This window comes from Corythoichthys intestinalis, chromosome 13, assembly GCF_030265065.1.
Source record: "Corythoichthys intestinalis isolate RoL2023-P3 chromosome 13, ASM3026506v1, whole genome shotgun sequence".
In the NCBI taxonomy this organism is placed as follows: domain Eukaryota; kingdom Metazoa; phylum Chordata; class Actinopteri; order Syngnathiformes; family Syngnathidae; genus Corythoichthys; species Corythoichthys intestinalis.
In genome coordinates, this window is record NC_080407.1 from 11,755,022 (window position 1) to 11,769,310 (window position 14,289).

The 14,289-nt window shown below is 40.7% G+C and overlaps 1 protein-coding gene across 1 annotated transcript in view; it reads right to left on the reverse strand.

Moving 5' to 3' along the window:
- Positions 1 to 14,289, reverse strand: part of cacna2d1a (calcium channel, voltage-dependent, alpha 2/delta subunit 1a) — a 107,619-nt gene that overhangs the window by 44,589 nt on the left and 48,741 nt on the right. Inside the window, exons 10-18 of the mRNA XM_057855310.1 lie at positions 13,604 to 13,703; positions 10,893 to 11,051; positions 7,364 to 7,468; positions 7,200 to 7,278; positions 7,088 to 7,137; positions 6,926 to 7,015; positions 6,330 to 6,392; positions 1,505 to 1,588; positions 1,304 to 1,378 (exon numbers count right to left, since the gene is read on the reverse strand). Coding sequence (XP_057711293.1) covers positions 1,304 to 1,378; positions 1,505 to 1,588; positions 6,330 to 6,392; positions 6,926 to 7,015; positions 7,088 to 7,137; positions 7,200 to 7,278; positions 7,364 to 7,468; positions 10,893 to 11,051; positions 13,604 to 13,703 — 805 coding nt within the window. The remainder of the gene's footprint in view (positions 1 to 1,303; positions 1,379 to 1,504; positions 1,589 to 6,329; positions 6,393 to 6,925; positions 7,016 to 7,087; positions 7,138 to 7,199; positions 7,279 to 7,363; positions 7,469 to 10,892; positions 11,052 to 13,603; positions 13,704 to 14,289) is intronic.

A 14,289-nucleotide genomic window follows, 5' to 3' on the forward strand; every position in this document is an offset into this window, starting at 1 on the left:
TAGAAGTCTCCATTATGCAGCAAAATTTGTTAGTAGTCTTCAGACTTCAAAATGCCATGCACACAGTCAAGCAATCCAGTGCCAGAGGAGGCAAAGCAACTCCAAAACATCAGGGAACCTCCGCTATGTATGACTGTGGGGACCATGTTCTTTTCTTTGAAGGCCTCGTTTTTTCCCCCCTGTAAACTCTATGTTGATGCCTATTCCCCAAAAAGCTCTATTTTTGTCTCCTTTGACCAGATTTCTTCCAAAATGTTTTTGGCTTTCTCATGTAGGTTTTGGCAAACCCCAGCCTGGCTTTTTTATGTCTGTGGGTCAGAAGTGGGGTCTTCCTGGGTATCCTACCACGGAGTCCCTTTTCATTCAGACGCCGACGGATCGTACGGGTTGACACTGTTGTACCCTCGAACTACAGGACAGCTTGAACTTGTTTGGATGTTAGTTGAGGTTCTTTATCCACCATCCGAACAATCTTTCGTTGAAATCTCCTGACAATTTTTCCTTTCCGTCCACATTTAGGGAGGTTAGCCACAGTGCCATGGGCTTTACGCTTATTGATGACACTGCGCACGGTAGACACAGGAACATTCAGGTCTTTGGAGATGGACTTGTAGCCTTGAGAGTGCCCATGCTTCCTCACAATTTCGCTTCTCAAGTCCTCAGACAGTTCTTTCTTTTCTCCATGCTCAATGTGATACACACAAGGACACAGGTTGAGTCAACTTTAATCCATTCTAACTGGCTGCAAGTGTGATTTAGGTATTGCCACCACAGGTAAGTAACAGGGGCTGTTAATTACAAGAGTTTGAGAAGTGTCACATGATTTTTAAAAGGGTGCCAATACTTTTGTCCAGCCCATTTTCTGAGTTTTGTGTAAAATAATAAAGAATTTTTTTTTTCCCATTCTGTGTTTTTTCATTGCAAGCAAAATAAATGAAGATATGACTACCAAAGCATTTGTAATTGCAATCATTTTCTAGGGGAAATTGAGCATAATCTGACAGAATTGCAGGGGAGCCAATATTTTTGGGCAGCAGTGTATTAACCCAAATAAATCAGCAAATAAACCACACTGGACGATAAGCCGCAGGGTTCAATGTGAGGGGTAAAAAGTAATGGCTTATAGTCCGAAAATTATGGTATATTTCAACACTTGCTTTGTCTTCCAGCACCATTGACAATGACAGACGTCCAATAATCAATAGAAGACTGCCAATCCATCATCAGTTCATGCATTGGATGTCTATCACTGTCAATGGCACCCAATGAGTTCATGTTCGTAAAAGAACACAAAAGGAAGTACCGGTGGCTTGAGGTTGGGGTGGAGGACGACGTAGCCGTTGGGGTCGATGGCAAAGTAGTAGCCGTTTGGTCCGAACTGGAGGAGAAAGGGGTGTTGAAATGGTTTGAACGTTTATGGCTGTTTTGAATATCAATTTCACTCTTTTACTAGCTACCACAACAGATAATCTATGAGCTGTTATTTACTGATTTGACATCTTACAGTAAAGCGCGGTGTGAGCCTCTTGATGTCCTCCAGCGAGACGTCGACAGCCATGACGCCCAAGATGAGCTGGTTCTGCGTTTTCTATTCACCGAAAACAGAAAACAAACAAGTCAAGCCTAATTACGCCGCTCCTCCGAGTTCTCCTTTCGAGGAAATGAGCTGCAATCGAAATCTGGAAAATTTCATTCCCCAAAGCCTAACATGCCGCCATGAGTCAGCGCCGAGGTATTTCCAGCCAAGCGGCGGCGGAAAGCAACCCGGCGTGTAAACTCATCTTGACCCACTTTCGCCGCGCCGTCATTTGTCTCCGGCCGAGCCGCGGGTTTGATCCCGTCGTCTTGCGGTGATGACCTTGATAGCGGCAGACCGCGCGGGGGAGAGGCCAGGAAACGTCAAGGACGAGTTGAAAACGTCCCCTCGGAGCACGAGGGGGGCTTGTAATGAAAATTGCACTCGGCCACTACTAGATGCTTGACAGATGCTTGCATCTGAGCTTTTAGACCAAAATAGCTTACATATGACACACGGCATAGGACAAAAATAATTGTTTCTGACCTGAATGACAAGACTAACTGCTCGTCTCTAGGCATTCATAGAATATTTTTCAATCAAATGTAAGATAGCGTTTGTGTGTTTGTCTTGTTGCATATTTTCATGAAATTCCAATAAAAACAAATCTGCAGACGTATAAATCACAATTAAAACATACTTCCTGTTCTCATTCTTCTTGTTTAGTCATTTTAGACAGCGTATGTGAAATTACATTGCTTCCATCTAGTGGTGGACTGTGGAATTACAATTTTTTTAAAAAAGTGTTTATTCATTAGCTGCCGTTGATGTTGATGAACATGTTAAATTTGTCAATTTTTTTTTTTAATTCAATATTTTTGTCAGTAAAATTTGAAAATTTCACCCCAAAAATAATAAAAAAAAGTTTTGCAACTATTTCGAATGAACATTGACAGACTAGCACATATTGTAGCATTTACAAACATCTACAAATCTATCACGTGATAATACACACTCAGCAAAACAGTATGCTATATTATTTTCAATTAGTTATACCCACCTGGACGCCACGAACTGTATGCAAGAAAAAGTTGTCCGAGAGTTTAGGAGGACGTTCAACGTTAGCAACAGCCTAATGCCAACGCGAACATGAATGCTATGCTAACGCTATGAATTACATTTAATGTGTGATTATCATTCAGCACAGACCTTTAAAGTGCCTATGACAGGATAAAAAAAAGTCTTAAATAGTATTATTATGTGAATTAGAACCATATTTTGAGACGATTCAACTATAGAGACCAATTTGGCAAAGAGCAGATGATGAGAAAGTAGTCTATTAATCTGCAGTTTAGCCCTTGCCTGTCATTATAGCGCTCTAGCGCCCCAGCTGGAGGATGACGTCGACAGGGTCACGATTTCATCTGATTTAGAATTCAGCTCATTGAGGGGGAATTATTCAGAACGAGGAAAATGCGACGAAGAGAGCAAAATGTCATTATTTCAATCTCTCTACTCCAATATTTTTACAGGGCATTCTTTTTATCTAAGTATTTTTCCCCAATTGCTAAATAAATGGTATGGTCATGACAAATAACAGTCTTGTGCTAAATGGAATATGAAATATGAAAAATGCATTTATTCAGTACAACATGGCAAAATTACTCCATAATGATCAAAACTGTCGACTTCTTGCACCTCCCGGCTGATATTTTATGCCACTGGAGTGCGGCTTTTGTCATTTCTCAGCCCTGGCTTCGGAGAGCATAAACAAATCACGAGGCGTGATAGCTAGCCGACATGCTAACCTGAACCGAGTGGCATTTCAAAGTCTTATTCTCGCTTTTCGAAGCGAAAAATCACACAAAACTACCCCGGGCCATGTCACACAGCGGCGGGGTTGTCGATTGTCTTTGCCGATCAGCAACCCCCCTGGCGGAGAGCATGTGACAGCTTGTCGTTCCCCTGTTGCAGGCAGGAGAGCTCGTTTGCCGGGGAAGCAACCAGCTGGAGAATGACCCCAGGACAACCGGCCGACAACGGAGGAGCATGTAGCTGTCAGAGCCCAACACGAGGACCGTGGTCTATTGCCGGTGTTCTGCCAAATTATGCACCCTTGTAATATTTTGCTCCAGAAGCTGTTGTGGCGGTGAATAAGCCTTCTTTTACATTCAGTTGGACTCTCAATGTTATCCACAGGTGCTCAATAAATAAGTAACACCGTGAGCATACATGTTCAACACGAACATGGCGTAAATTAATGCTTAACTACAGGACAAAGACGTAAACAGTGAGAGAACGGCGTGCAGTTTTTGTGTGCAGCTAACATGGCAGGATGTGTCTGAGGAGAACTTTTCTACATGTCCGTCCATGATCAAACCTAAGTAAATATTCCTTTATTTAAAGAAAGTTTGTAGTGTTTACTTTGTAATCGCTGTACTCGTAGCCATTTATAACACAAAGTTGTTATATATAAAATTTCTGATTCGGTGCACAATAGGTCATTGGCCGAGTGGCTTTCTTGGTGGAAAAGGAGCATTGTCAGCCACAAAATGCAAGCCACCTCCATATTAAAACATGTGCCATGATCCCAGTCTTTGACATCATACAAAACACAATGTTTATTCACTTCCTTGTAAGTCCACAGTTGTCAGACTTGTTTTGGCCAATCTCTGGGTGAACCGGAATCTTTTGAAACCCAAATAGGCTCACATGCCTCTCCCCTGGTGCAGCAACAAAACCCTGCAGCACATTTGGCTGATGTGATGCGAAAAATAAACAAATTAATCCGCAAAATCAGCTGAATCCACATTCCATATGCATGCTATAAAGCAATGCTGTATTGTGAGATGCTGACCCGGGTGATGTCCCATTCGCATTCCTCCTCAAAACAGGAAGTTATTCATTTTCATGGCGCGGGATTAAAAAATTGAATAAATAAAATGATCGCTTCCACACACATCAAAGCGGTCTATTTCATTCAGGAGCATAAAATACCACATGAAATATGAAATAAACATGCTTTTTGATGTCATAAGCACTTTAAAGGCTAAAGCAACATTGCGTATTATCTCTTGTTGAGATAAGAAGACAAATCGTACCGTGTTACTGAAAACAAGCAATGACGAGACTGGAGAGGACACGGGACTAGAGGTTGAGTTGGGGTGGCACAGCATGTCACATGAGTGACACAACCAGGCAGGCTAACTACACATAAAATGTCACACATTGTGGAAATGTGACTGAAACTATGGCGCATTTTCATCTCGTTTTTTTCTCGTCAGAGTAAAACTGGCAATCGTTTCATTATCTGGGTCTTTGAAAAAAGACCCAGATAGTGTTATTCTGTTTTTTTTTTTTTTTTTTTAAATGGGATTTCTTCGGCGCGCCACGCAGCCCGAACCACTTGACTGATCGGCACCGTTCAAGTATCGTCACGTACGGAATTTTTGCGTGACGCAGGGAATTTTTCAAACGGCTCCCAAAAAAATTTCTGTTGCGCCACAAACGGCAATTTTCAAAAAAAAAAAAAAAAAAAAAAAAAAAATCCATTTTCATAATGTATCTGGTCCGACAATTTTTGACCAAATTACATAATTTAGGTATCAAAAATTCCGTGACGGTGAGGGGCATAAAAGTTTACAAGTATACAGAATTTGGAAAAAATTTACAATTCCCCGGAAATTTCACAAAAACTTGCCAATAAATTTTTAATGGGAAACAAAGAAAAGTTTCAAAATGTATCGAATCCTACAATTTTTGACCAAATCACACAATTTGGGCATAAAAAATTCCAGGACGGTGAGGGAAACAACATTTTTTTTAAAATGTATCGAGTCCTACAACTTTTCACCAAATCACAAAATTTAGGCATCAAAAATCCGGGGCATAAAAGTTATATACAGAACTTGGATAAAATTTACGGTTCCCCGGATATTTGCCCAAAACTTGCCCATTCATTTTAAATAGGAAATGTCCCATTCACTTTCAATGGGATTTCCAATAGAATTTACATTGCATTGTTGCCATTGACGGCCATGTATGTCAAATCTATTGATGCTAATGTACTTGGATTCCATTGACGCATCTGTGAATCGATGCCATTGACGGCCATGGACGTCCAAATTGTTTCCCATTCTTTTTCAATGGGTAAAAAAAATGTCCACAAATCAACAGGAAATGACCAGATATCAATAGGACAAGTCCCCCAAATGTCACCGAATCCATTGACACTTATGACGGGTGCTGCCATTGACGTCCTTGGACGTCCAAACTTCCCATTCATTTCCGATGGCATTTCATCACATTTTTTCATTCTATTGATGCTAATGTACTTGGATTCCATTCACGCCAATGTAAGTCGATACCATTAACGTCCATGGATGTCCAAAAATTTATCCCATTCATTTCCAAAGGCAAAAAAAAACAACTTCCCCAGATCAACAGGAAATGACCAGATATCAATACGACGTCTCCCACAAGTGTCCCCGATTCCATTGACACTTATGGAGGGTGCTGCCATTGACGTCCATGGACATCCAAATTTTTTCCCCATTCATTTTCAATGGTAAAAAAAAAAATGTCCCCAAATCAACAGGAAGTGACCTGATATTGTCCCTGAAATGTCCCCAAGCCAACCTGGGGGGGTTAAGATCTGTATCACCACAGAACAAAGACCCAGAGTGATTTCTCATGAAACTGCAGTTTCTAGTTATGTTTGAGTCTTCCAAAACACGTATGTTCGTCGACGAAATATTTTCAGTATAGTCATCATTGACGAAAACAACACTGGCTCCAATAAAAACCATCTCACCTTGGATCCCTTGTTGGTCTTATTAAAAACAGGAAGGGTACCCGTGATGACAAGTCCAAGTTCCTGTTAAAGTTGCACAACACACACACACACACACACAAAAAAAACACAGTTGTCAGCATGTTGAGTGTTAAGAGTGGGAAAAACCAGTCAAGGAGCTACTTGTCACAGTAACAAAGCCCAGACACATTTTGTGTCAGCGTCTTATCAGTCCTAACGGATGAGGTCTCCATCTCGGCTCGCCGCGTTCTTATCGGCACTGTCGCTTTAAACGCGCAACACTCCGACGGCCCCAAGCGGCCTGAGAAATGGTTTTAATGCGGCGAAATAAAAAGTTCGTCTATCATTCTGATTAGGGTTGAGAGCGAGTTGAGCCAGATAACAAACAGCAAATATTTGGCTTTTCAAAATGAACATTTTTAGATTTTTGTCCAAAATGGTGCCTCCCTGTGTTATCTCCACATCTGTCTTTTGACATTTCTGCAAAAGCACCACTTGTTTATGGAGGTTCTCATGCATTTAAGGTCATGTTCTAGCTTCCATGCCTGATATGTATGATGTTGTTCTATGAAATATTAAGAAATGAGATGACTTACGAGTGCGTCCTGGTACACGTTGGTCCACTGGACCTGTTTGGCCCTGTGGTCTGCTTTGACCATGGACCTGCCCAACACATCCAGGTACTCCTGAAAATAACATGACATGTATTGTACCTCATCAGCCACAAGGGGGCCCTATTACCAAGTGCGTGTCTTCACCTGAGTGTTTAACCTGATGGCACCAATAGATGGGATCTCATAGTAGTAACCTGACCATAAATAAGCGTCGTTATGATAAATTCACATCCAAAAAAAGATGGTGAGATGATACCTTTGTTAGTACAAGCCATCCACTGTATGGGTCCCTTGTCGTAGTTGTGTTGACCCACTGAGAATGTGAATATGCGCACCTGCAGAGAGAAAAATGTACAAATTGTGATTTTATTCAATACTAGTGCCACCGAAACATGAGCATTCACAATTCTGGTCTCTTACAGCTTGTTTTGGGTTGTATTGCTTGAAAATCTCCTCGGCACGCTCCTCTCCTCCATCAGTGAAGAGCATGATGATCTTGTTGCAGTCCGCCCTGGACACGTTCATCTAGAGAAATACAAGTGTTGGCCATAAGAGGGAGTCAGAGATGTATGTATGCAATTTTACAGCGTTGGTGACAATTCGTCATTTGAAAAATGTATTTCTACCAGGGTAAAAGTGGAGAGAAACGCAAGAAAACTGCTTTTGGTAGTTATATCTATAAAACACAATAGGTTTTACACATACATTAGGCTACTGCATTACAATTACTGTAACAAGGTATACATGAGAAGCTGATTTTCCTTCAAAATTGTATTTTGTCAATGATGTGCAAAATGATAGTGAACAAAAACACCATACAGTAACCCCAACCTCCATCTTCTAATTTTTATTTTCCCCTCATTTCCTCACATCTAAATGAAAAACCTCTATTTGAGCTACTCAAGAACACAGGATGTACATTATAATTGAAGATAGTGTAAACATTTACCTTTTTTGGTTAATAATAACGATATAACCACAATACAGTGGTATGAAAAAGTATCTGAACCTTTTGGAATTTCTCACATTTCAGCATAAAATCATCAAATGTGTGATGATCTTTGTCAAAATCACACAGATGTAAAAACAGTGTCTGCTTGAACTAAAACCACCCAAATATTTATAGGTTTTCAGATGTTAATGAGGATAGCATGCAAACAATGACAGAAGGGGGAAAAATAAACAAGTGAAACTCATTTTAACCAAACATTTTAAGTCAGGTGTGTGCAGAATCATGAATGAGTGGTTTAAAGCTGCCCTGCCCACTATAAAACACACACCTGGTAAGAATTGTCTTGATGAGAAGCATTGTCTGATGTGCCTCATGGCTCGGTAAAAAGAGTTGTCTGAAGACCTGCCATCAAGGATTGTTGATTTATAAATCTGGGAAAGAATACAAACCCATCTCTAAAAGTCTGGATGTTCATCAATCGACAGTCAGAGAAGTTGTCTACAAATGGAATGAGTTTGGCACTGTTGCTTCTCTCCCAAGGAGTGGCCGTCAACCAAAGATGACGCCAAAAGATCAGCCCAGAAAACTCAGGGAGGTAAAAAAGAAACCTAGAGTTTCTGCTAAAGACTTACAGAAATCACTGAAACGGTCCAATATATCCGTGCAGACATCAACTATATGTAAAACTATGGCCAACAATGGTGTTCATGGGAGGACTCCACGGAGGAAGCCACTGCTGTCTAAAAAAAACATTGTTGCTTGTTTAATGTTCACAAAAAGGCAATTGGACACTCAACAAAAGTTTTGGCAAAAATATTTTGTGGACTGATGAAACCAAAGTTGAAATTTTTGGGAGTAACACACAACCTCATGTGTGGAGGAAAAATGGAACAGCTCACCAACATGAACACCTCACCCCCACCGTGAAGCAAGGAGGAGGGAGCATCATGATTTGGGGCTGTTTTGCTACCCTGGGGCCTGGACAACTTGCAATCATTAACGGAAAGATGAATTCAAAAGTTTATCAGGGTGTTTTGCAGGAAAACCTGAGGCCGTCTGTAACACAGTTGAAGCTAAAAAGAGGATGGCTGCTGCAACAAGACAATGATCAAAAACACAGAAATAAATCAACTTCAGTCAAGTCCAGACTTGAACCCCATTGAGCTTCGGTGGAATGGCCTAAAGACAGCGATTCATGCCAGACATCCCAGGAATTTGACTGAACTACATCAATTTTGTAGAGAACAATGGACCAAGATTAGTCTTGATCGATGTGAAAGACTGACCTAAACCTAAACCTATAAATGTTTGGGTGGTTTTAGTTAAAGCAGAGACTGTTTTTCCATCTGTGTGATTTTGAAAAAAACAAATTACATTTGATGGGGATTTTATGCAGAAATGTGAAAAATTCCAAAAGGTTCAGACACTTTTTCATACCACTGTACATTAACCAAAATAGTAAAAATGACTTACATTACGCGCAGTGAAATGGAATATATTTGAAGATCATGCAAACATCGACTTTGTTTTTCTTTTTTTATATTATCAGGAAATAAACAAGTAGCCTAACATAGGTAAATGAACAAAAATAAGTCCAAAATACACATTAACTATATTGCCAAGTGTATCACATTTGAGATGAGCATTTCTGGACCTCATTGCAGTAAAAGAAAAAAAAAAAAAATATATATATATATATATATATTCAAAACCCTATTGTGTTCAATCTTACTTTAGTTATATTTGTTTTACCACAAGAATTTCACGCAATGATTAATGTATCACCTATGATAGAAATTTGAGAACATGAATCCATATCATTTTTTAAAATTAGTTTGAAAATTGTATTATGTTCAAGGAACACATAAATCTTTCCAAAAAAAAAAATAAAATAAATAAATAAATACATTTTCTGTTCATTATTTCTGGGGTCAGGCATTGCAGGTTAACATGGAAGACGAACATCCCCATCAGAGCAATAAAATCAAAATAAGCCTCTTCAACTCTTTCAAGATCTGATCAATTTTCCGTTGCATTGCTCTTTTTCGATTGCACTACTTCAACAAGCTACTTTTTAGTTGTTGTCCTAGAAACATGCATTTGAACTAGGGCTGTCAAAATTATCGCGTTAACGGGCGTCAATTAATCTTTTAAATTAATCATGTTAAAATATTTGATGCAATTAACACAGATGTCCCGCTCAGACAGATTTAAATGACGGTACAGTGAAAAGCTCACTTGTTGTGTTTTATGGAGTTTTGCCGCCCTCTGCTGGATGCGACTGATTTTATAGGCTTCAGCATCTATGAGCATTGTGTAAGTAATTATTGACATCAACAATGGCGGGCTACTAGTTTATTTTTTGATTGAACATTTTACAAATTTTATTAAAACGAAAACATTAAGAGGGGTTTTAATACAAAATTCCTATTACTTGTACTAACATTTTTGTTTTAAGAACTACAAGTCTTTCTATCCATGGATCGCTTTAACAGAATGTTAATAATGTTAATGCCATCTTGTTGATTTATTGTTATAATAATCAAATACAGTCCTTATGTACCATATGTTGAATGTACAGTATATATCCATCTTGTGTCTTATCTTTCCGTTCCAACAATAATTTACAGAAAAATATGGCATATTTTATAGATGGTTTGAATTGCGATTAATTGCGATTAGTTACGATTAATTAATTTTTAAGCTGTAATTAACTCGATCAAAAATTTTAATCGTTTGACAGCCCTAATTTGAACCAATCGAAGCTAACTATCCATGCTGATCACATATCAGTTGGTCAGCCAAGAACTGACGCCAGGAGTCCAGGCAGGGTGGTTTGTTTGGTGGTAGCCTGGCAGTTTTTTTAAAAAACATTTTAACATGGAAGCTTGACAGTTGCAGTCGTATTCTCAGGATCAAAGCACCGCTCCGCCCCAAAATTTTATAACGGAATAGCATTGCGTACCGTCCTGGCCCACTTTCACCCCTGATTTCTACCTGTGCGAGCTGCGTGAAGGCCAGCTCGAAGCCACCCTTGTAGTTAGTGGTCCCCTTGGCAGTGATGCCCTGCACAGCTTCCTTGAGAATGCGCTTGTTGCGGACGTTGGCCTGCACCAGGTTCTTGAAGCAGGCGGCGTACGTGGCCTTGTCGTTGAACTGTCATCGGGAAAGGGAAAAAGGGAGACGCCAGGAAGGATGACGGGATGCGCGTGAGAGGCACAGCCACGTATTTGCAGTGTAAATATGTGGCGGGGGGTTCAGCATGCACAATAAAGACAGGTTTGGGATAAATTGGCGGAACATTAACTGGGTAAAATCTCAAGTAATGCCATAGAATAAGGTAGTGAACGTTAAAGGGTGACAGACCGAAGGAGGCTTAAGGAGCACAAGGTAGGAAAACAGGATGGAAAATGGTAAAATTTTATGGAACAGTCATTCAAAAAAGACTTCACGATCTACAGTTGGTTAAATCAATAGCATGATTTTCTAGTATATGTTTTGCTTAGTAATAGTAATGCAATTCAATAGAAATATCATTGCTTTTTTCTCCATAAATGAATTGGAAGCTCACACAAACACAGCAAAGGCCTATTCAATTTTGAAGGCTTGCAGGAGGTTAAAAAAAAATAAAAAGCATCAATATTGTGATTGCACGCCGGCTAATTACATTAGTTTGAAAGGCTCTCAGCTGATTTAGAGGCTCCACACAAACCATCAAGGCAGAGCAAAGGAAATTGTGATCAATGGCTGCTCGGAAGCGCAAACGGAAATAAATGTCATTGGCGTTCACACTGGGCGTCGCGACGCCGAGGGGATTTGCCGATTTATTTGCACACGTGACGGTTCCAAGGATACGCCATATTGAAAAATCACCCCAAGTGAGCACGCCACTTTAAATAACTAACATTCTCGGCGTCAGTGAACACGTTCGTGCCCGACTTGGCGTGTTTCTTTCATCGCGGAAGAGCTACGCCGGCTCATCGATGTGTCAGAGTTGTCACGCGAGTGCATATATTGGTCGCTATTACATAACAAATCCTTCAAAAACTCGTCAGGGCAAATGACTTGTTTGCAAATTTCAGTCACTCAAATAATTTGATTACAGGAAAAAAGTCAAAGCAAATTATTTGCCTGAAGCCACAAGTGACACCAAAGTCACTCAGCAGACACCACACTAGGGGTGTGACACATAAGCGGATTTTAAGGGGGGGGGATTGGAACATATTCTCGTATCTCCTGTTCGCCATCTGTGTTGTTGTGGAGACGACTTCCGACGCGGAAGAGTGACACCGCTCGTTAAGAACACGTCACGCAAATAAACGAATCTGATTTATCGATTGATTTTGTACTTGCTCGAGAGGCCGTTAATAGGCTGGGTCTCAGACTATTCTCTCAGTGTTTGAAAAACACAGGGAGAACAGTCTGGCCGTTCCAGGCAAGAATTAGCATACCCGCATCATGCTAGAAGAAATGGATATGACGTGCAGAGTTGAAATGAAGGCTTGGATGACCAGCGGCGTCAGATCGTTTACAAAAGTGGCCGTATGCGAAGAGCAACTTTTGCAAAAGTCTGACAGTGTGGAGCAGCGTGAAAAAAATCCACCGTCACCAACGGGTTTCGAAAAGCCGGTCTGCTGCGTGACGAAGAGGACGACACGCTAAGGAGTGAGTTTGAGGAGTCAGCTAAGTGCCGTGTTGCTGGCGGTTTGGAAAGAAAAGTTAAGGTATTGTAACGATGACAAATAGTAACCCGTTAAGTTAGGTTGCAATTCTTTATTTTGGAAACTCGTCGAACAACACACGACTGCTGCCTCTATCAGCCGACACAGCACGTCTCTTGCTCTTCCGCACCTCCCTTACCTGTAAGTCACGCGCTGTATTATAACCTGATTCGTTAAAACATGGTATTTAAACTTAGACAACTGTGTATTTCTTTATAAATATTTCAGTTTACTATGTGGGCACACGCGGCTTACAGGCAGGAGAGGCTTATGTATGTACAAAATGCTTTTTCCTTTAAAAATGTACTGGGTGAGGCTTGTAATCCGGGGCGCTCAATGGTCCAGAAATTACGGTAAGTCGTAAAGCAAAATAAAACTGCAACAAAAATGAAATGAACAAAAAACATTTTTATAATGGGTCTTAATTTTTTTTCCGAGCACCTTAGAGAGTCATTTGATTTGCATATAATTTGAAAAATACATATATATGAGAGAAATAAATATTTTTTTAAATGATTTTTTTCTTTGATTGAAAATATATATATATATATATATATATATTTTTTTTTTTTATTGAAGCAACTTTTGGGGGGATTAAATGATTTAGAAACAAATGTCCTAGCCAAAATGTGGCCCAAACACAAACCAGGGATCCAGGGTGGTCCACGGGCCACACGCACCCCCATCCACCGGCCTTCAGGGATGGGAAGAGGGGATGCACCACCAACCTCCACGCCCACCGCCACCCCCGTCCACCCACCCAGCCCACAGGCCACAGCCGCAGCCTCCCTACCGGCACGGCACCCCGCGAGACCCCCATCGACCCACCAAGCCCAGGGCAGGGCAGGGCCCCCCATCGACACCACCCACACCCAGCCAACACACCAGCATCCAGCCAGCGACCAGGGCCAGGCAGAGAAGACAGATCAATTCTAAAAAATATTTGTGCTACAGGACAAATCCCGTATATGTCGACCCAGTACTCACATAGACCACGTTGACGTAGTCATCGTCCGCTAGAGTCTCCAGCATCTTGCTGACGGAGGTTCGGATAAGCTTGAGGGTGAGACCCGACACGCTGCCGCTCCTGCACACAGGTCACATCACGGAATTCACACTTTGCACCACATCATCTGACAAAAGTTGGATTTACAGGCAAAGACTGCGCTAGAAAAATTACAAGAATTGTTCCATGTTGTGGGATCAAAGTTTCTTTCTCATGTTATATACAACTATTAACAATGACCTATAACCTATACAACAGCAACAAAAATGTAAAGGGCAACTACTAAATCGCCACCTAGTGGTTATGTGTACACGAAGAGTGGGGCAAATAAGTATTTAGTCAACCACCAATTGTGCAAGTTCTCCTACTTGAAAAGATTAGAGAGGCCTGTAATTGTCAACATGGGTAAAACTCAACCATGAGACAGAATGTGGGAAAAAAACAGAAAGTCACATTGTTTGATTTTTGAAGAATTTATTTCCAAATTGGAGTGGAAAATAAGTATTTGGTCACCTACAAACAAGCAAGATTTCTGTCAAAGAGGTCTAACTTCGTCTAACGAGGTCAAACAAGGCTCCACTCGTTACCTGTATTAATGGCACCTGTTTTAACTCATTATCGATGTAAAAGACACCTGTCCACAATCTCAGTCAGTCACACTCCAAAC